The sequence below is a fragment of the Pecten maximus genome, chromosome 3, assembly GCF_902652985.1.
Source record: "Pecten maximus chromosome 3, xPecMax1.1, whole genome shotgun sequence".
Taxonomy (NCBI): Eukaryota; Metazoa; Mollusca; class Bivalvia; order Pectinida; family Pectinidae; genus Pecten; species Pecten maximus.
The window spans coordinates 5,167,953-5,189,511 of NC_047017.1; the positions used below are offsets into that span (position 1 = coordinate 5,167,953).

At 38.8% G+C, this 21,559-nt stretch overlaps 2 protein-coding genes across 2 annotated transcripts; one reads left to right on the top strand and one right to left on the bottom strand.

The window, feature by feature from the left end:
- The first annotated feature begins 3,741 nt into the window (after positions 1-3,741).
- LOC117324575 (surface protein-like) lies at positions 3,742-4,775 on the top strand. Its single transcript, XM_033880494.1, has 2 exons — positions 3,742-3,749; positions 3,899-4,775. The coding sequence occupies exons 1-2, from the start codon at positions 3,742-3,744 to the stop codon at positions 4,773-4,775; spliced, it is 885 nt and encodes a 294-aa protein (XP_033736385.1).
- A 9,911-nt stretch (positions 4,776-14,686) lies between these two features.
- LOC117324576 lies at positions 14,687-18,858 on the bottom strand. Its single transcript, XM_033880495.1, has 6 exons — positions 18,698-18,858; positions 18,184-18,271; positions 15,902-15,992; positions 15,618-15,743; positions 15,323-15,439; positions 14,687-14,904 (listed from the first exon to the last, which is right to left on the bottom strand). The coding sequence occupies exons 1-6, from the start codon at positions 18,856-18,858 to the stop codon at positions 14,687-14,689; spliced, it is 801 nt and encodes a 266-aa protein (XP_033736386.1).
- Positions 18,859-21,559: the final 2,701 nt, after the last annotated feature.

Here is a 21,559-nt window from a genome sequence, read left to right on the forward strand (position 1 = left end):
GGGGGATGTTAGATTATTGAAAAAAAACTAGAGTCATAAGTATTTAAAAGCGTTTCTTTGAAGTAGAAAGACAATCTCAACTACTCAACTGGCTTTCTGGCCGACGCGAGTTCGACTCCGTTTATAACAATATAACAGTTTAATCATGTCACACTAAACGAGTTCTGTCTTTTAAAACCTCTCTCAGTTGAATGTCAAACATTTAATATCATCATTTCGACGGTTCGTCACCCTGTGCTAACAAGGATTTTCTCAAAAGCTTTTCAAGGCATATTCTTAAAACCGAATCATATTGTGTTGGTCGCCATGTTAGAGAACATTTCCTAGATAATTCCCTTATCTAAGTCGTTTATCTTCTAACTGTGATAAAGTATTGTCTTTTTATTTTTTTTTGTTTTAATTTCATATCTACTGCACGTGCAAGCATCTTTAAAAGTATATAATATTTTATACCAAATAGATGTGACAAATCCGAAAAATATCTTAAAAGGGAGATCTTAATTAGTTCTGAGAATTGCATATATTCTCGTTCAACAAGTTCGTCAACATTTTCAGATGAAAGCAAATATTCAAAATAAAAATATTTTTCAATTTATAATATTTATTTAATGTCACTCGTCCATGTCAATATTTGGTGTAGTCATTTTAATAGCCTATTATTAAAATTTGTTCCGTGTGAGAAATTAAGGCATTTAGAAGGTAACTTGATGTGTTTTATTATAATTCAACAACATTTTTGGGTCTTAGTTGTACTTATCACACTGAAAATTAACATATCTATACGTTAATGCTTTCTTTAATGTTAATAAAATCAGAAATATGAACACATGTGTGTGTGCATCTGTAATGTAGGTATCTTTGATGTCTGCCCAATATGTTTCTAAATTTAAAAAAAAAAAATCCATTTGATTTTTAAAAGAGTGCACTTGTATATTCAAATTGCTTTCTCAACACAACTTCATTCCATGATTTGCCCTCTAAATACTTTGACCAAAGCTTTTTGATCGGATTATTAACAGGCCGACAAAAAGTAAGATTTAGTTTTAAAATGTTTTATTACTTCTTAAAAGCAAAGAAGAGGATCGGGCACAAGTTATGACAACTTATATAAGCCCTCTCCTCTAAAATTTAATTCAGCAATGTGACAGCAACAATAGACATAAAAGATGTACATTGCATATAATGAAATGAATTCGGATATCAGCGGAGTGAAAGAATTATGAGACAGATTGCAAGTGCAGGGAAATGGCGATGATATCCAAAAGGAGATTTAATGTTTTAATTTGAACGTATTTTATTGTTTAGACACTATTGAATTGGGCACAAGTTTTTAACAACTTATAAAAGCCCTCTTCACAAATATATGTTACAAAGCTTGTGATAGCGACACAGTATACTTATAATGATTATAAAGAAAGAAAAGCAAAGAAGAATGACAGGAAGAAAGACAGATCTAGAGATCTAAGAGTAAGAAGAATGTTGCTACATTAGGATATACTACAAATTAAGGTTCATTAACGATGTACAAAATATATATCTTTAAATACACTTGATTATATCTGATTATGGCACATTCTAGCTTCACATCCAATACACGTCACTTATCCATCATAAACAACAATATATTGTATATATAGTAATGTATAGTATATAAATATAATATATTATATCTGCCTGGCACATACTAGCTACATACTCCAGCTACTTTATCTGTTCAAATTGTCCATGTAAATGCTCAAACCTGGACAATTTTAACAGACATATTAAGGTATGAAATATCATTTAAATATTAGTCAGATTTCGTACTCTCTACATACCAAATATATACTGTACTGTTACGGTCCAGAATTTATGATAAACTCCTATCTTACGCTTAGTAATTTCGTACCTGTGCCTGTTTTAAAACGGTCTTGGAATACAAAATGTTAATTAAGGTGTTAATTAAGTGAGTGTATATATGAACATTTGTTTTGTATGAGTCTACATATATACCTGTTTAAGGTACATCGTTGTATATGTGCCTAACTGGTGTACATTTTACGGTATCTGTCTGAATTTCATCAACCTTCACATTTGGCCGTCCTGTACGCTTAGTCATGGAGAAAAATTGTGGGACAAAATCTCTTTTTTATGTGTATGTTTTTCTAACATCCTGGAATCTGAATTTTTTTTTTTTTTTTTTTTAATTTTCACATACATTTGTCACATGATACAAACAGTCTTACAACTTTAAGGATGAAACGTTCGTAAACCAACAATGTCTTGATATCAAAACGGATTTCCTGGGCGGAGAAAAATGGAACCATTACTCACACTTAAAAAAGTCACTCTCAAATCAGCTGAAATTTTAAGATGATTCAGTCAAAATGACGGGGATTTGTTTGTAACTGGACAGAATTTTCTTTACTGACTTGGTTTATAATGAAAGCGGGTTCGTAAAACGTTTGTAGTAGCAATCGTAGCATTCCGGCCAATTCCGCCAAAGGCTCGACTTGATTCCGAGTCTTGACGGAATTGGCCGAGATGTCGCGATTGTTTTCGAATCGCTTCTTTATTTTCAATATTAAATGAGAAAAGATAGATATAACATCAGTTGACGACGCGTTATGGGAAATTTTAATTCATATTTATGTACATGTATTTAAATATGGGTTTGGACAGGTCAACAAAAATCCGTTACTTGCTTTAACAGGAACTGAAGACGGTCCCATCGACATTATGAAAATGTTTTAAAAAAAAAAACAGAAAAAAAAAAGAAATCCTGATAACATTTTTGTACAAAGTACATAAAAACTCTCCATTTACACTTCATCTGAATCAATTTATTGAAGAGTTGCTCCAATCGTGCCTTCATAATCATGTTGAACGTGAAGTTTGCCAAGTTAGGGATCAAAAGATTGTCCTCAATTTGTCGAATGTTTCTATATTCTATATTAAAATGAACACGTGATGTGACTATTTTTCACCGAAACGTTTGGCACCCCACTTCGGTTAGCACACGAAATAGTTTTGTATCAATCGCTCTGATGACTATGATTGTCGGAATGCTGATAGGCTGTCTGTATCCCGAAAAACGGCTAAATTATTATACAAATATCCATGCATATCGCTTGTGATAAAATTCGTGCAAATTGAAAATGATGGAATACATACATATTTGAAAATGATAAATTCAAACAAGTTTGGTTTAATAATGAAAGTAAAATCAACATTTATGTAAATTATTGTACTTATAAATCTGAATTCTTCAAAAGAAATGATATATTTGATTTGAATTCAAATAAATAATCAAATTATGTTTTATAGCAGAATTACAGAAGAGGAAAATTAAGTTGTTCCCCTTAAAAAGATATTCCCGCTATTCATGCTAATTACTTACAATGAAATAATGAATTCATTAAATCTTACAGACAGAGGAATAACACTCACAAAGAAAAATAATACATGCTTTTAAATCATATACAAATTCATGACCATCAGGCAGATTATAAGAGGATAATATCACGAGATAGCTCAATCGGGAACCGTCGGCACTTTCCGTAAACGAGAAAGCGTCGGCACTTTCCGTAAACGAGAAAATACTATTTTCTCGTTTACGGAAAGTGCCGACGGTTCCCGATTGGAGATAGCTTTGACGAAATGGCGTTTTCACTCGGAGAATAAACGCCATTGTTTGTTTATTTCGTTATTAGTGTTTGTGATTAGAGACTTATTTTAAGGAATTTACAGCATTCTGCAAAGATGAGCCGGCAAGAAAATGCTTCAAAGGAACATGGCTTGAGAGAAAATAATCATGCCGTAGTGCTATGATTAACTGTTGGGGACGATTATAAACAAATAAATACACATTTAAGTTTTGATATAAAACAGCCGATTTTAACTGACTACATGTATATAGGTTATCCTCTAACGTATTTGGCGACGATGCTGTCGGTGATGGCGGCGACGACAATGCTGCTTCTGATGTCAATGCTGCTGATGGTGATGACGACGATGACAACGAAGACGATGCTGTCTCTGATGTTAATACTGCTGATTGTGATGGCGGCGACGACAACGACGACGATGCTGCCTCTGATGCTAATACTGCTGATGGTGATGGCGACGATGACAACGACGACAATGCTGCTTCTGATGTCAATGCTGCTGATGGTGATGGCGATGATGACAACGACGACGATGCTGTCTCTGATGCTAATACTGCTTATGGTGATGGCGACGATGACAACGACGACAATGCTGCTTCTGATGTCAATGCTGCTGATGGTGATGACGACGATGACAACGACGACAATGCTGCTTCTGATGTCAATGCTGCTGATGGTGATGGCGACGATGACAACGACGACAATGCTGCCTCTGATGTCAATGCTGCTGATGGTGATGACGACGATGACAACGAAGACGATGCTGTCTCTGATGTTAATACTGCTGATTGTGATGGCGATGATGACAACGACGACAATGCTGCTTCTGATGTCAATGCTGCTGATGGTGATGACGACGATGACAACGAAGACGATGCTGTCTCTGATGTTAATACTGCTGATTGTGATGGCGACGATGACAACGACGACAATGCTGCTTCTGATGTCAATGCTGCTGATGGTGATGACGACGATGACAACGAAGACGATGCTGTCTCTGATGTTAATACTGCTTATGGTGATGGCGACGACGACAACGACAACGGCGACGATATTGCTGCTGATGGTCTTGGCGGCGACGACGATAGTGAATTAAGATACTGTCTGTACTCAAATGCCTATATGTAAAATAAACAATAAACGCATATCAGAAATTTTACGGTGTGTACTTAAATTGTTTACAGAAAAATGAAAACAGATACTTTGACCAGGAAATGCTCTATATCATCTATTTATGAAATACTGTTTTGAAAGTAATCGTGATGCAAAAAAAATGCAAATAAAATAATATACAAACAAACTCAGGATAAAAGTACAAACTAAACATATCTTTCCTTTGATGTTTTTTTTACGTTTTTTTATTTAAGTGTTTTGAATGACTGATGAGTAAACACCGAATTCATCTGTCATTCACAAAATGTTTTTATTTATTTGTCATATCAACAACAGTATAGACAAATATCTATCATCTAAACAATATATTAGAACATTGTTTAAACTTCTGTTATTTTATCTACAAATCAAATTTACAAAAAAAATTAAACAGTAAATATACGTTAACACACTGGTATTAATATACGGCCTTGGCATTTTATTCTTTATTCACACTCACAGGGACTTGACACGAATCCTTTACATATACAGTGGACCATGTCTAAACCGGACTCGGACCACTCCGGATCTTTGTCTAAGCCCGTCAAATAATTTGGTCCTGATAATGTAATACATGAAAATGTATGGCCCGTGGTTAGAGATTCGTGCCAAGTCCCTGTGTTATGGCCCGTGGGTTGGAGATCCGTGCCAAGTCCCTGTGTTATGGTCCGTGGGTCGGAAATTCGTACCAAGTCCCTGTGTTATGGCCCGTGGGTCGAATATTCATGTCAAGTCTCTGTGTTATGGTCCGTGGGCCGGTGATTCGTGCCAAGTCCCTGTGTTATGGTCCGTGGGTTGGATATTCGTGCCAAGTCCCTGTGTTATGGCCCGTGGGTCGAAGATTCGTGCCAAGTCCCTGTGTTATGGCCCGTGGGTTGGAGATTCGTGCCAAGTCCCTGTGTTATGGCCCGTTGGTTGGATATTCGTGCCAAGTCCCTGTGTTATGGCCCGCGGGTTGGCGATTCGTGTCAAGTCCCTGTGTTATGGTCCGTGGGTCGGAAATTCGTACCAAGTCCCTGTGTTATGGCCCGTGGGCTGGCGATTCGTGCCAAGTCCCTGTGTTATGGCCCGTGGGTTGGAGATTCGTGCCAAGTCCCTGTGTTATGGTCCGTGGGTCGAATATTCATGCCAAGTCCCTGTGTTATGGCCCGTGGGTTAGAGATTCGTGTCAAGTGTCTCTGTGTTATGGCCCGCGGGTCGGAGATTCGTACCAAGTCCCCGTGTTATGGCCCAGATATATCAGATTTTAAAAATGTATCTATTTTATCACAAATACATAACAAAAAACTATATGATATTGATACAATGTATGTACTGTAGATTATCAGAGTGAAAATAATATGGTAGTATATCAATTAAATTCACAAGGTTACAGAGTGCTCTGTGATTTGTGTTAGAGTTAAGGGTATATGCTACCTTAAACATTATACCTGTGATTTGTGTTTGAGTTAAAGTTATATGCTACCTTACACATTATATCCGTGATTTGTGTTAGAGTTAAGGTTATATGCTACCTTAAACATTATACATGTGATTTGTGTTAGAGTTAAGGTTATATGCTACCTTATATCATACTGTATCTATTCAGTTAATTATCAAATACTTATTAAAACTGTAGACTGAGTGTGAATATAAAAACTTACCAAGATATGCCCTAAGTGATCAATCATATGACGTCATAAAAACAAAGCCATGTACTTTGCCCTTTTAACACACAGAAACATCTGATGATATTTGCATCTGGTACATGTATATGTTGTTTAAAATGAAAATATTTTATCAGTGTCCCAGTAATCTTTCGTAATAACAATAACGAACATGCATGTTTATAAATAAACATTAGCATCAACTGCATGCACTTCTAAATAATTGATGACAAAGGTCTGTGGGGGCGTTAGTACGAACAGAGGCACAGGGGCTTGTCATAAAAACTCTCTCTCCTCGGTCCATTATATGGACCGTGAGATGGGAAATGATGTCAAAACCCTGTGAAATGAATGTGACTCTATGTAAATTTCAGTTTTAAAAGTCACCCGCAAACAAAGGAATGCAAAGCAAAATGCATGCGTAACATAGATACAACTTGTTTGTGTTGTTGTTGTGGAATATCTTGTCTGCGTATTGACGTTTTAGTACATTTTGTTGTTGTCGTTTTGATATAGGTGCAGCAGATACTAGTAATCTACAATGGTTGATTTATCTCGCATTTTTTCTGCATTTTTATCATAGATATACTTAGGTCATCTGGACTACAGTTTTCTACATTGTGTAAACAAAGGACAAAAATGTCAACAAACAGGGATAAAATATACCACAGCGTCACACATAGGGACAAAATATACCACGGCGTCACACATAGGGGAAATATACCACAGCGTCAACACACAGGGACAAAATATACCACATCGTCACACACAGGGACAAAATATACCCCAGCGCCACACATAGGGACAAAATATACTACAGCGTCAACATAGGGAAAATATACCACAGCGTCACACATATGGACAAAATATATCACAGCGTCACACACATGGGGACAAAATATACCACAGTGTCAACACATGGGGACAAAATATACCACGGCGTCAACACACGGGGACAAAATATACCACAGCGTCACACATAGGGACAAAATATACTACAACGTCACACACAGGGACAAAATATACCACAGCGTCACACATAGGGACAAAATATAACACACGTCACACATAGGGACAAAATATACCACAGAGTCACACACAAGGACAAAATATACCACAGTGTCAACACATAGGGACAAAATATACCACAGTGTCAACACATAGGGACAAAATATACCACAGCGTCACACATAGGGACAAAATATACCACAGCGTCACACATAGGGGAAATATACCACAGCGTCACACATAGGGGAAATATACCACATCGTCATACATAGGGACAAAATATACCACGGCGTCACACATAGGGACAAAATATACCACAGCGTCACACATAGGGACAAAATATACCACAGCGTCACACATAGGGAAAAATATACCACAGCGTCACACATAGGGAAAAATATACCACAGCGTCACACATAGGGAAAATATACCACAGCGTCACACACAGGGACAAAATATACCTTAGCGTCACACATAGGGAAAATATATCACAGCGTCACACATAGGGGAAAATATACCACAGTGTCACACACAGGGACAAAATATACCACAGCGTCAACACACACAGGTATAATATACCACAGCGTCACACATATGGAAAATATACCACAGCGTCACACATAGGGAAAATATACCACAGTGTTACACATAGGGACAAAATATACCACAGCGTCACACACAGGGAAAAAATATACCAAAGCTTCACACATAGGGAAAAATATACCACAGTGTCACAGATAGGGGGAAATATACCACAGTGTTACACATAGGGAAAAATATACCACAGCGTCAACACACAGGGACAAAATATCCCACAGCGTCAACACACAGGGACAAAATATACCACAGCGTCACACACAGGGAAAAAAATATACCAAAGCTTCACACATAGGGAAAAATATACCACAGTGTCACAGATAGGGGGAAATATACCACAGTGTCAACACATAGGGACAAAATATACAACAGCGTCAACACACAAGGACAAAATATACCACAGTGTCACACATTGGGACAAAATATACCACAGCGTCACACATAGGGAAAAATATACCACAGCGTCAACACACGGGGACAAAATATACCACATCGTCACACATAGGGACAAAATATAACACAGTGTCACACATTTGGACAAAATATACCACAGCGTCACACATAGGGACAAAATATACCACAGTGTCACACATTGGGACAAAATATACCACAGCGTCAACACACAAGGACAAAATATACCACAGCGCCACACGTAGGGACAAAATATACCACAGCGTCACACACAGGGGAAAATATACCACAGCGTCACACACAGGGACAAAATATACCACTGTGTCACACATTGGGACAAAATATACCACAGCGTCACACACAGGGAAAAAATATACCAAAGCTTCACACAAAGGGAAAAATATACCACAGTGTCACAGATAGGGGGAAATATACCACAGTGTTACACATAGGGAAAAATATACCACAGCGTCAACACACAGGGACAAAATATCCCACAGCGTCAACACACAGGGACAAAATATACCACAGCGTCACACACAGGGAAAAAAATATACCAAAGCTTCACACATAGGGAAAAATATACCACAGTGTCACAGATAGGGGGAAATATACCACAGTGTCAACACATAGGGACAAAATATACAACAGCGTCAACACACAAGGACAAAATATACCACAGTGTCACACATTGGGACAAAATATACCACAGCGTCACACATAGGGAAAAATATACCACAGCGTCAACACACGGGGACAAAATATACCACATCGTCACACATAGGGACAAAATATAACACAGTGTCACACATTTGGACAAAATATACCACAGCGTCACACATAGGGACAAAATATACCACAGTGTCACACATTGGGACAAAATATACCACAGCGTCAACACACAAGGACAAAATATACCACAGCGCCACACGTAGGGACAAAATATACCACAGCGTCACACACAGGGGAAAATATACCACAGCGTCACACACAGGGACAAAATATACCACTGTGTCACACATTGGGACAAAATATACCACAGTGTCACACATAGGGACAAAATATACCACAGTGTCACACATTGGGACAAAATATACCACAGTGTCACACATTGGGACAAAATATACCACAGCGTCAACACATAGGGACAAAATATACCACAGTGTCACACATACGGACAAAATATACCACAGCGTCACACATAGGGACAAAATATACCACAGTGTCACACATAGGGACAAAATATACCACAGCGTCAACACATAGGGACAAAATATACCACAGCGTCAACACATACGGACAAAATATACCACAGCGTCACACATAGGGACAAAATATACCACAGCGTCACACGTAGGGACAAAATATACCACAGTGTCACACACATACGGACAAAATATACTATAGCGATGAGTTGACAGATATCGCATCGTTTACAACCACCTCTGTGCACTTAAACATATCACAGTCCCTGTAAAAATTTATCAGATCTATAAACAAAGATGTATTTTTAATAATGATATTAATTTTCGAGGAAATGATCCAATCCGACATATACGAACAGAAATAGAACGAGAAACGAGATTTAGTTTAATCATTTCCGAGGGTGTAAACTTCTAAATTTTGAGCTTGATGCATTGTGTACGGCAAACACTGAAAAGTTAATAAATTATATTCAAGCAAACATGTCTATAACTGTATTACTTGCCGTGAAGACGGACGGTTAGTAAAGTTTTATGACACACAATCAGGGACAAATTTAATAACATGTCAACATAACAACTGGAATTTAGAACTTTAGCATTCACACTGAAAGACAGGAGTGACATCGACTCGTTCCTGGAAATGATTCTCCGGATATCTTTCAGTGAAAACGGATAACCGATATAAAATTACACATATCATTTTACTTTATGTTTACAAATATAAGACACTGGATTTGTTTTGGGAAAGGGCGTTACCAAAATGTTAAATACCGCTTACGTATAACCAACTGCTGTGATTTATAAGATATATTGTTTTTATATTTCTACATGATATTATCACGAAAATAAAAAAAAAATGATAAGTTTTTTTTTATTGTTTTGTCATATTCCATTGTTATCTGTGGCAATAAAATATGTTTTCAACTAGACTAAGCGACACGGATAAAAGTAATTTTGTTAAGCTAAGCTCCGTTCTGTATAAATGAATATTTAATGTCCACATATACAGGATAAAAAGGTATGAAACAAAAAAGGAATTATATATTCCAGAATTATGTTAATATGTAGCGATTAAAATATCGTAGATGATGTATGATCATGTTATTGATTGTCTGGACTAGCAATTAAAAAAAGTCGCCGAATTGAATCGGAAATGTTTCTCTGATCAACGCATGTGTCCACCGATACGGAGGTCTCGAGCTCTACAGTTTCGAATTATGCCTGTCGAGGGAAATGGCGTTAAAAATCAAGACATCCTGTTGAACGCAAAAGATATATTTCCGTATGATGTTTATAGATATGTATGAACTGTTATAAATATAGACAAATAGGAAAATATAAGTTAACAAACAACATATAGGAAAAAAATCGGGGTAGGGGTGGGGACATGTGCATAATTTGGACACGACACACTTCACAGGAAGCGCGCGACAGATCGAGATCGGCTTGTCCACATGAAAATATAAATGATTTCGAAAATCTTTAAAAAAAATATGTATTTATCACACAGTAGGAATATCGCTAATAGAAGGGAAGCTACTCGCGTGTAGAACCAATTATATTATTTAGAACTGACAGAGTTACTTCCCTTCCTCCATCTCTCTTTAAAGCAATCCGATTTTATTTTTTAAAGTTGACTGGATCAACCTGAACTAAATGATTAATCAATTATTACAAAACTTGAAAGGTTTAATAAAAGGAACAAGATTCATATATGTAAGAATACGGCAAATGGCGAAGCTATAAAGTTGGTCGGCGAACTTTTTTCCTATAAATATTTGTTTTGATTTTATTTCACGACTGTAAATTGATAAATGATACGATCAGAAACCTTAAAAATCCTCATTTTTATGAAATAAACTAAAATGCAAAAAATTGGAATCAGAATATATGATACCGTTGCATGTACATGCATCTACATAGCAGTCAACCCATAGGGAAAATAAATTGACATAGGCGTCTGTGCTTTCAAGTGGTTTGATGCAAGATATTCCGAGTTTCCATAGCAGATTTCGCTCAACCTAACAACAGTTTCAAAATGTCGTTTGTGCAGAAAGATGGCCATTTTTGAAAGTCTGACTTGCTATGAGTTTGAACGAGAAGGCGAACAAAAATCGCTCAATAAAGACCCACCTTTACGTTCAGGTAGCAAACAATAAAACGGTGATCTACAGTTATTTAAAAACTAACCTAGCTTAAAAGACGTCAAAGGAATATTTCATTATGAACAATATGAGTTGATAGACAAAAACAATCTTCCGTATTATCAAAACGACTTTTCATGTCGTCATTCCCAGGGTCATTTAAGGACGTGTCAGATTTTGGAGGTGGAGGAAAGCCGGAGTAAAACCACCGGGCCTACGGTCAGTACCTGGCAGCTCCCCCACGTAGGTTTCGAACTCGCAACCCAGAGGTGGAGGGCTAGTGATAAAGTGCCGGGACACCTTAACCACTCGGCCACCACGGCCCCGATCAGAACCATTCGGATCATTCTTGGGACTCATACTTCGTGTGTGTGTGTATACGGGCTACATACAACTTCTGGTGAGAAAGTCATACTTATTTATGAAAAGGTAAAATGCATGACGTCACCTCACGGCCACATAGGTCAAGCTCAAGAGTAATAATATATTGATAGCAGTCCCTACCATTGTTTCAATACGTCATAAATTAAAATGCAGACACAAGTTATGATTTCAATTCTTTAATTTAGAGTTTCAGTTTTAAAATGTAAATTACGCATAATTTATAACATGTATATATAAACTAAATGATGTGTTCATAGAAAGTGTTAATATAAATAAGTCTTATCAAATACTCTTGTACAAAATATATATTGTAAATATTGCCATCATGAAAGTCATTTAATTATCTAATCATTTTATCACAATTGAATTAAAATATACGAATATATATTTATATATAAACAAATATCGATAAAAGTTAACTTTAAAATATTCCAATTAAACCTATAAGCGATCTTCATAAAACATCCAATAACTACCAAATTCAATCTAAGATGAACTTTCCTCATTCAACCTATAGTCATCCTATAAAAACATTACATTACCTATGAATTACCTAACTAAATCTAGCTCCTAAACTATCCCCATTAAACCTAACTCATAAACTACCCCCATTAAATCTAGCTCCTAAACTACCCCCATTAAACCTAACACAAAAACTATCCCTATTAAACCTAACACATAAACTATCACCAGTAAACCTAACACATAAACTATCCCAATTACACCTAACACATTAACTATCCCCAGTAAACCTAACTCATAAACTATCCCTATTAAACCTAAAACATTAACTATCCCCATTAAACCTAACTCATAAACTATCCCAATTAAACATATCACATAAACTACCCCCATTAAACCTAGCTCCTAAACTACCCCCATTAAATCTAGCTCCTAAACTACCCCCATTAAACATATCACATAAACTACCCCCATTAAACCTAACACATAAACTATCCCAATTAAACATATCACATAAACTATCCCAATTAAACATATCACATAAACTATCCCAATTAAACATATCACATAAACTACCCCCATTAAACCTAACACATAAACTATCCCAATTAAACATATCACATAAACTATCCCAATTAAACATATCACATAAACTATCCCAATTAAACATATCACATAAACTATCCCAATTAAACATATCACATAAACTACCCCCATTAAACCTAGCTCCTAAACTATCCCCATTAAACCTAACTCATAAACTATCCCAATTAAACCTAACACATAAACTATCCCAATTAAACATATCACATAAACTACCCCCATTAAACCTAGCTCCTAAACTATCCCCATTAAACCTAACTCATAAACTATCCCCAGTAAACCTAACACATAAACTATACCAATTAAACCTAACACATACACTATCCCAATTAAACCTAACACATAAACTATCCCAATTAAACATATCACATAAACTATCCCCATTAAACCTAACTCATATACTATACCCATTAAAACTAACTTACAAACTGCCCCCATTAAACATAACTCATAAACTATCCCCATTAAATCTAGCTCCTAAACTACCCCCGTCACACCTAATTCATAAACTATCCCCATTAAATATAACTCATAAACTATCCCAATTAAACCTAACACATAAACTATCCCCATTAAACATAACTCATAAACTATACCCATTAAAACTAACTCACAAACTGCCCCCATTAAACCTAACCAATAAAATATCCCCATTAAACGTAACCCCTAAACTAACCCCTTTTAGTGTCACTTAGCTCGTTCATTATACTTTGAAAAGCAGCTAACTGAAAATGGCTCTGTCGCTCATAATTCAGATTAGCTTTTTTCTCAGTAACCTGAAGTCGTCACCAAAGGTCGACCAAAAACCCTGAACTAACCAACCCACTACCTACTACTTACTGTAACTAACCCACTAAAACCCACCCTCAGCCCACTTAACCCAACCCATGTCCTACAGAAAACAACCCGCTACCTACTGAATCTAACCCATTACCTACGCTACCTACTCAAAGGAACACTACTTACTAGAACCGAGCTACTACCGAGCTATTGCCGAGCTACTACCGAGCTACTACCGAGCTACTACCGAGCTACTACCTTCTGAAACGAACCCGGTAGTTAGTAATTATACTTCTCAATAAAGTTTTATAAATTTATCAATAACGATAATTAAAAATGATTGACATTACAAAAAAAAAACGTTTTTCTGTTAAGAGAACTGCACACAGCAAATATAAAGTTATAATATAAATTCATGATAATTTGTTATCAAAATTAATTTTCAGCGAAAAAAACAAACTTAATTTTGGTTTGCAGAACTGCATATCAGATAATAATGTATCAAAATAGGAAATCAGAATTGATTGTTATTACCGAAAACTGTACATAGCTTAACCAATAATAAAGTTCACAATCTTAGTTTGATTTGAAATATCAAAAAAAAAAAAAACAATAAGAAATTAAGATACGAGATGGACAGATAGAGTCTAGAAACAGAAGCAAGAGAGAAAACACTTCCGTTTTTCTGCTTTGTCTGATGTTACGAGAACCACATCTTCAATCTTTATCATTTCTTTCTCATCTTCCTTTTCATCGTATTTCTCCTCTTCCTTCACATTGTCTTTTCCCTGCCTTCTGTCTTTTTCCATCTTACTGTTCTCGATGTCTCTCAGAAGTTTTGCACGCTTTACCTTTTCGCCATTACCTGTATAAGATGCAGAAGGAAACAATGTGGTTCAGTTCCTATCAGAAATCAATCGTCACTTTTCGGTCCATTCCGGCAACTTTAAATTTTGACGGAAATACCCGATAATGCTGCGATCGGTCTAGAACTTAATAGGTCGGTACCACTCGGGTCTTTCCGTTCAAATCAATGGGGTTGAGTTGGGAAAGTAGGAAATCAAATGTTGCGAAAATAAAACATTTAAAGATATCTGTTAATTAAATGGCTTATTTAAGATTTAGATAGTTACACCACTGATTTAAAAAAAAAAAAACTAATTCCTAGAACCTGCGTAAATTGCATAAAACAAATACATATACGGACCGTGAGGCTGTGAATTTGTGTCTGTGATATTCATAAGGTTGTATAACTGAGATAGGAGAATAAAATATAAACTTACGTTTTTCCAGCAGTTTCCATTTGACAAGACGGCTGAACTCCTCCGCGGCGTATATTTCTGGGAAAAAGAATTTCCTGTATTTGTCTTGATATTCGGCTCTTTTCTCATCTGCAGCTACTGTAATAATGAAAACGGTAAAGTATTCAAAATCAATATTGCATCAGAAAAATAATTCCAAATAATGTTTTTATGCCTTTCGGTGTTTTATTATAATATTCATAATTTAATAATAATAAAAAAACAAAACAAAAAAAAACGTTTATGTAGTCATGGTAACGTAGATTGTAAAACGTACATTTTGCCATTTCCTCCGGAAATTCTAGTTGGAGGAATATCGTCTTTGTGTCGGTCCATTCTGATGTCAGAAGCGACCTTCTTGGCCATGGATGAATATCTTCTGGCTGTACACCTTTGAAAAAATCTAAAACAAAAACAAAATAAACAGTGAATGATTGCCATCATGAGATCGTCGTCATAAAGGCAGTTTTATTTAAAGTACCCTAAGTCTAAAACAGTCACGCACAATAAGCGAAGAATTCATTTTCAACGAAATGTCAAACCGATAAAAATCAAACTTACCAAATATTGTCTCAATCTCCATATATTGAGCATCAGCTTTGCTCATAACAAGTCTGGGGTCCTGAAAGTTTATTTCTTCCATTTCTGATATCTGAAGAAAAAAATGTAAAAAATAAGTTTCAAGACATGCCGCTAACCAGCAAGCGTGTGTTATTTGCAGCTTACGCAACTACAAACAGAAAAAATACATTGTGAATTCTAATGAGTCTAATGAATATACTGTGTTTGTAGGAATGTAGTAATATTTATTTATTTATTTATTTTTAATCAATTTAGCATTATTGATATTTACACTGTTTCATAAAAACACATCCATTAACATTTTCAATAAAACAATTAAATAACAGCTGTTCTTACCTGGTAATATCCGTTTAACTGGGAGTATTCCAACACACGAGAGATATATAGGCTGGCGTTGTGAAGGAAAGTGTTGTTACGCAATAATGCGCGTGCGTTGACGATATAATGACAAGGGGAGATAACTGCAAATTGTTCGTACTGAGTTATCTTTTCCTGACGTGATGTTTGGATGCGAATCTTTTTAACTTGCGTATAAAAAACCGCAAAAATTGTGATTCCAAAACAATTAATCGTCAAGAATGATTTAAACGCCAGAATTGATAATTTGAGATTCAAAATCAAAATGAGAAATACTGTAAAATAATGAAATATTTTATCACAAACTAGCAATTGCTTACTATAACGTCACTGAGTTATATGCTGAAAAAGACGTCTTGTTTTTTATTTATTAATAAATTCATTTATTATTTATTGATTGATTTAAGTCCTAATAAACGTAAAATTATATTAAATTCCATAATCCTACCGGAGGTTCCGGAAAAAATAATACAAATCAATTGTATTTGGAAATTACTCAAACGTCAATACCACGTGACATATTGTCAGGTGAGCTGGATTATCTCGTACGAGGGATTGGGGTATCACAGGCCCCCGGCTAATTCAATACAATGCAATTCGGTTCTCTTTCTCAAAACAATCATTAGAGACGCATATATACAATATATGATTTGCACAACAAATGCAGCGTTCAAAGACAAAACTGTCTTAGCCTGTCTTAGATGAAGATGGGAATAGTTCAGGATGAAAGTGTCCTTCTGGTGGTTTTACTAAAGGTTAAAGTTCAGAATAGGGCCCATATTTGGAAAGGACCGGTTCCAAATTCGTAGTCCATTCCAAATTCCATTCTGAGGTGTATCCGTTGAAAAAACACCAGAAAAATAATTCAATCCTTACATTAACTTCCATATATTCAACTTTTACCCCTGTAATTTTGGTCAATTACACTTTGAAATATTCACAGTGGTTAAATTGAAGATTACCGTTTGGTTTTGACAGGCTCTTGAAACAGCCGCCAAAAGATGACGAGAATTCCCGCAAATTTTTGATGAGTTAAAAAGAAAAAAAAAGAGTTTCATTTGGGGTTTCCCCGGAAAGGTGCCTAAATAGTTTACGTTATTTCAATATGGCGCGAATTATGTTATCTCTAAGCATTTGTACAATATAACGATGAAACTTGATTCACCATCATGAACATTATATTATTAGTCGGCAAGATATTTAAAGTAGTTGTGACGCGGCCTCCAGTTTAAATTGTAGGCCTCAGAAATTTGGTTATCCAACTTCAAATACTTGACTTACGATCTATTATGATAAATTAAAATTAAGCATACGGTTCGAAAACGTGGATTGCGTAAGTAAATACATTGTGAAAAGACTGTGAAAGATTTCATTCCGAATGGATCCATACAGCACAACAAAAACAGGACAGGTCGAGTGGTGATTGGTTTGGTTTGGTTTATTTTGTTTAACGTCCTATTAACAGCTAAGGTCATTTAAGGACGGCCTCCCGTGTGTGCGACATGCATGCGTGTGGCGAGTGCGTATGTGTGTGTGTTGGGAGGCTGCGGTATGTTTGTGTGAAGTCTCCTTGTGGTAGACCGGAACTTTTGCCGATTTATAGTGCTACCTCACTGGAGCATACTGCCGAAGACACCCAGCAGCACACCCCACCCGGTCACATTATACTGACAACGGGTGAACCAGTCGTCCCAATCCTAATATGCTGAGCGCTAAGCAGGAGTAGCAACTACCATTTTTAAAGACTCTGGTAAGTCTCGGCCAGGGGACAGAACCCAAAGCCTTCCTCACAGGGGCGAGCGGGTCGCAATCTGGAGACAGAACTTGGATATTATTGATTGGTTAATGGGACAATGGAAAAAGAAACGCAATTCATCATCAAGTGAATTCTATGTTAATTATACATGGACTTTGCATTCTGGGAATGTTTTTAATCTATCTTTAGCTAGTTCAAGGTCACGTTCACATAATCTAAACTTGATGAAAAGTTTTCTACAATAAAATCAGGTAGATTAAGGTATCCTTCTGGCCCTGACACCATGTCTGGTAGCCCGAGTTTCCTCTGGCCCTGACACCATGTCTGGTAGCCCGAGTTTCCTCTGGCCCTGACACCATGTCTGGTAGCCCGAGTTTCCTCTGGCCCTGACACCATGTCTGGTAGCCCGAGTTTCCTCTGGCCCTGACACCATGTCTGGTGACGCCCGAGTTTCCTCTGGCCCTGAAACCATGTCTGGTGTAGACCGAGTTTCCTCTGGCCCGGACACCATGTCTGGTGTAGACCGAGTTTCCTCTGCCCCTGACACAATGTCTGGTGTAGACCGAGTTTCCTCTGGCCCTTACACCATGTCTGGTGTAGGCCGTGTTTCCTCTGGCCCTTACACCATGTCTGGTGTAGGCCGTGTTTCCTCTGGCCCTTACACCATGTCTGGTATAGTCCGAGTTTCATCTAGCCCTGACACAATGTCTGGTATAGTCCGAGTTTCATCTAGCCCTGACACAATGTCTGGTATAGTCCGAGTTTCATCTAGCCCTGACATCATGTCTGGTGACGCCCGAGATTCCTCTGGCCCTGACACCATGTCTGGTGTAGCCCGAGTTTCCGCTGGCCCTGACACCATGTCTGGTAGCTCGAGTTTCCTCTGGTCCTTGCACCATTTCTGGTGTAGCCCGAGTTTCCGCTGGCCCTGACACCATGTCTGGTAGCCCGAGTTTCCTCTGGCCCTGACACCATGTCTGGTAGCCCGAGTTTCCTCTGGCCCTGACACCATGTCTGGTGACGCCCGAGTTTCCTCTGGCCCTTACACCATGTCTGGTGTAGCCCGAGTTTCCTCTGGCCCGGACACAATGTCTGGTGTAGACCGAGTTTCCTCTGCCCCTGACACAATGTCTGGTGTAGACCGAGTTTCCTCTGGCCCTTACACCATGTCTGGTGTAGGCCGTGTTTCCTCTGGCCCTTACACCATGTCTGGTGTAGGCCGTGTTTCCTCTGGCCCTTACACCATGTCTGGTATAGTCCGAGTTTCATCTAGCCCTGACACAATGTCTGGTATAGTCCGAGTTTCATCTAGCCCTGACACAATGTCTGGTATAGTCCGAGTTTCATCTAGCCCTGACATCATGTCTGGTGACGCCCGAGATTCCTCTGGCCCTGACACCATGTCTGGTGTAGCCCGAGTTTCCGCTGGCCCTGACACCATGTCTGGTAGCTCGAGTTTCCTCTGGTCCTTGCACCATTTCTGGTGTAGCCCGAGTTTCCGCTGGCCCTGACACCATGTCTGGTATAGGCCGAGTTTCTCTGGCCCTGACACCATGTCTGGTGTAGGCCGTGTTTCCTCTGGCCTGACACCATGTCTGGTAGCCCGAGTTTATCTGGCCCTGACACCATGTCTGGTAGCCCGAGTTTCCTCCGGCCCGTACACAATGTCTGGTATAGCCCGAGTTTCCTCTAGCCCTGACACCATGTCTGGTATAGTCCGAGTTTCATCTAGCCCTGACACAATGTCTGGTGTAGGCCGTGTTTCCTCTGGCCCTTACACAATGTCTGGTATAGTCCGAGTTTCATCTAGCCCTGACACAATGTCTGGTATAGTCCGAGTTTCATCTAGCCCTGACACAATGTCTGGTATAGTCCGAGTTTCCTCTGGCCCTGACACCATGTCTGGTATAGTCCGAGTTTCATCTACCCCTGACACAATGTCTGGTGTAGCCCAAGTCTCCTCTGGCCCTTACACCATGTTTGGTGTAGTCCGACTTTCCTCTGGCCGTTACACCGTGTCTGGTATAGTCCGAGATTCATCTAGCCCTGACACAATGTCTGGTATAGCCAGAGTTTCCTCTGGCCCTGACACCATGTCTGGTATAGCCCGAGTTTCCTCTAGCCCTGACACCATGTCTGGTATAGCCCGAGTTTCCTCTGGCCCTGACACCATGTCTGGTATAGCCCGAGTTTCCTTTAGCCCTGACACCATGTCTGGTATAGTCCGAGTTTCATCTAGCCCTGACACAATGTCTGGTGTAGGCCGTGTTTCCTCTGGCCCTTACACAATGTCTGGTATAGTCCGAGTTTCATCTAGCCCTGACACAATGTCTGGTATAGTCCGAGTTTCATCTAGCCCTGACACAATGTCTGGTATAGTCCGAGTTTCCTCTGGCCCTGACACCATGTCTGGTATAGTCCGAGTTTCATCTACCCCTGACACAATGTCTGGTGTAGCCCGAGCTTCCTCTGGCCCTTACACCATGTCTGGTGTAGGCCGTGTTTCCTCTGGCCCTGACACAATGTCTGGTATAGTCCGAGTTTCATCTAGCCCTGACACAATGTCTGGTATAGCCAGAGTTTCCCCTGGTCCTGAGTTTCCTCTGGTCCTGACACGATGTCTGGTGTAGCCCGAGTTTCCGCTGGCCCTGACACCATGTCTGGTAGCCCGAGTTCCCTCTGGTCCTTGCACCATTTCTGGTGTAGCCCGAGTTTCCTCTGGCCCTGACACAATGTCTGGTGTAGACCGAGTTTCCTCTGGCCCTGACACAATGTCTGGTGTAGACCGAGTTTCCTCTGACCCTGACACCATGGCTGTGTAGCCCGAGCTTCCTCTGGCCCTGACACCATGTCTGGTGTAGCCCGAGTTTCCTCTGACCCTGACACCATGTCTGGTGTAGCCCGAGTTTCCTCTGGCCCTGACACAATGTCTGGTATAGCCGAGTTTAATTTGGCCCCAAAACCATGCCTTTGTAGCCCGAGTTTCCTCTGGTCCTGATGCCATGTCTGGTGAAGCCCGCGTTTCCTCTGGCCCTGACACCATGTCTGGTGTAGCTCGAGTTTCCTCTGGCCCTGAAACCATGTCTGGTATAGCCCGAGTTTCCAATGGCCCTGACACCATGTTTGGTATAGCCCGAGTTTCCACTGGCCCTGACACCATGTCTTTGTAACCGAGTTTCCTCTGGTCCTGATGCCATGTCTGGTATAGCCCGAGTTTCCACTGGCCCTGACACCATGTCTTTGTAACCGAGTTTCCTCTGGCCCTGACACCAATTCTGGTGAAACCCGAGTTTCCTCTGGCCCTGACACCATGTCTTTGTAGACCGAGTTTCCTCTGGCCCTGACACCGTGTCCGGTGTAGCCCGAGTTTCCTCTGACCCTGACACCATGTCTTTGTAGACCGAGTTTCCTCTGGCCCTGACACCATGTCTGGTATAGCCCGAGTTTCCACTGGCCCTGACACCATGTCTTTGTAACCGAGTTTCCTCTGGCCCTGACACCAATTCTGGTGAAACCCGAGTTTC

What these genes read in the sequence shown, in the direction of transcription:
- LOC117324576 (XM_033880495.1), bottom strand. Translation starts at nt 18,858, where the DNA reads ATGGTGTCAGGGCCAGAGGAATCTCGGGCGTCACCAGACATGATGTCA. An exon ending in CGGACTATACCAGACATGGT is followed by an intron (nt 18,272 to 18,697) that starts GTAAGGGCCAGA and finishes ATTTTATTGTAG; the next exon opens with AAAACTTTTCATCAAGTTTA. An exon ending in ATGGAAACTGCTGGAAAAAC is followed by an intron (nt 14,905 to 15,322) that starts GTAAGTTTATAT and finishes CATCTTATACAG; the next exon opens with GTAATGGCGAAAAGGTAAAG.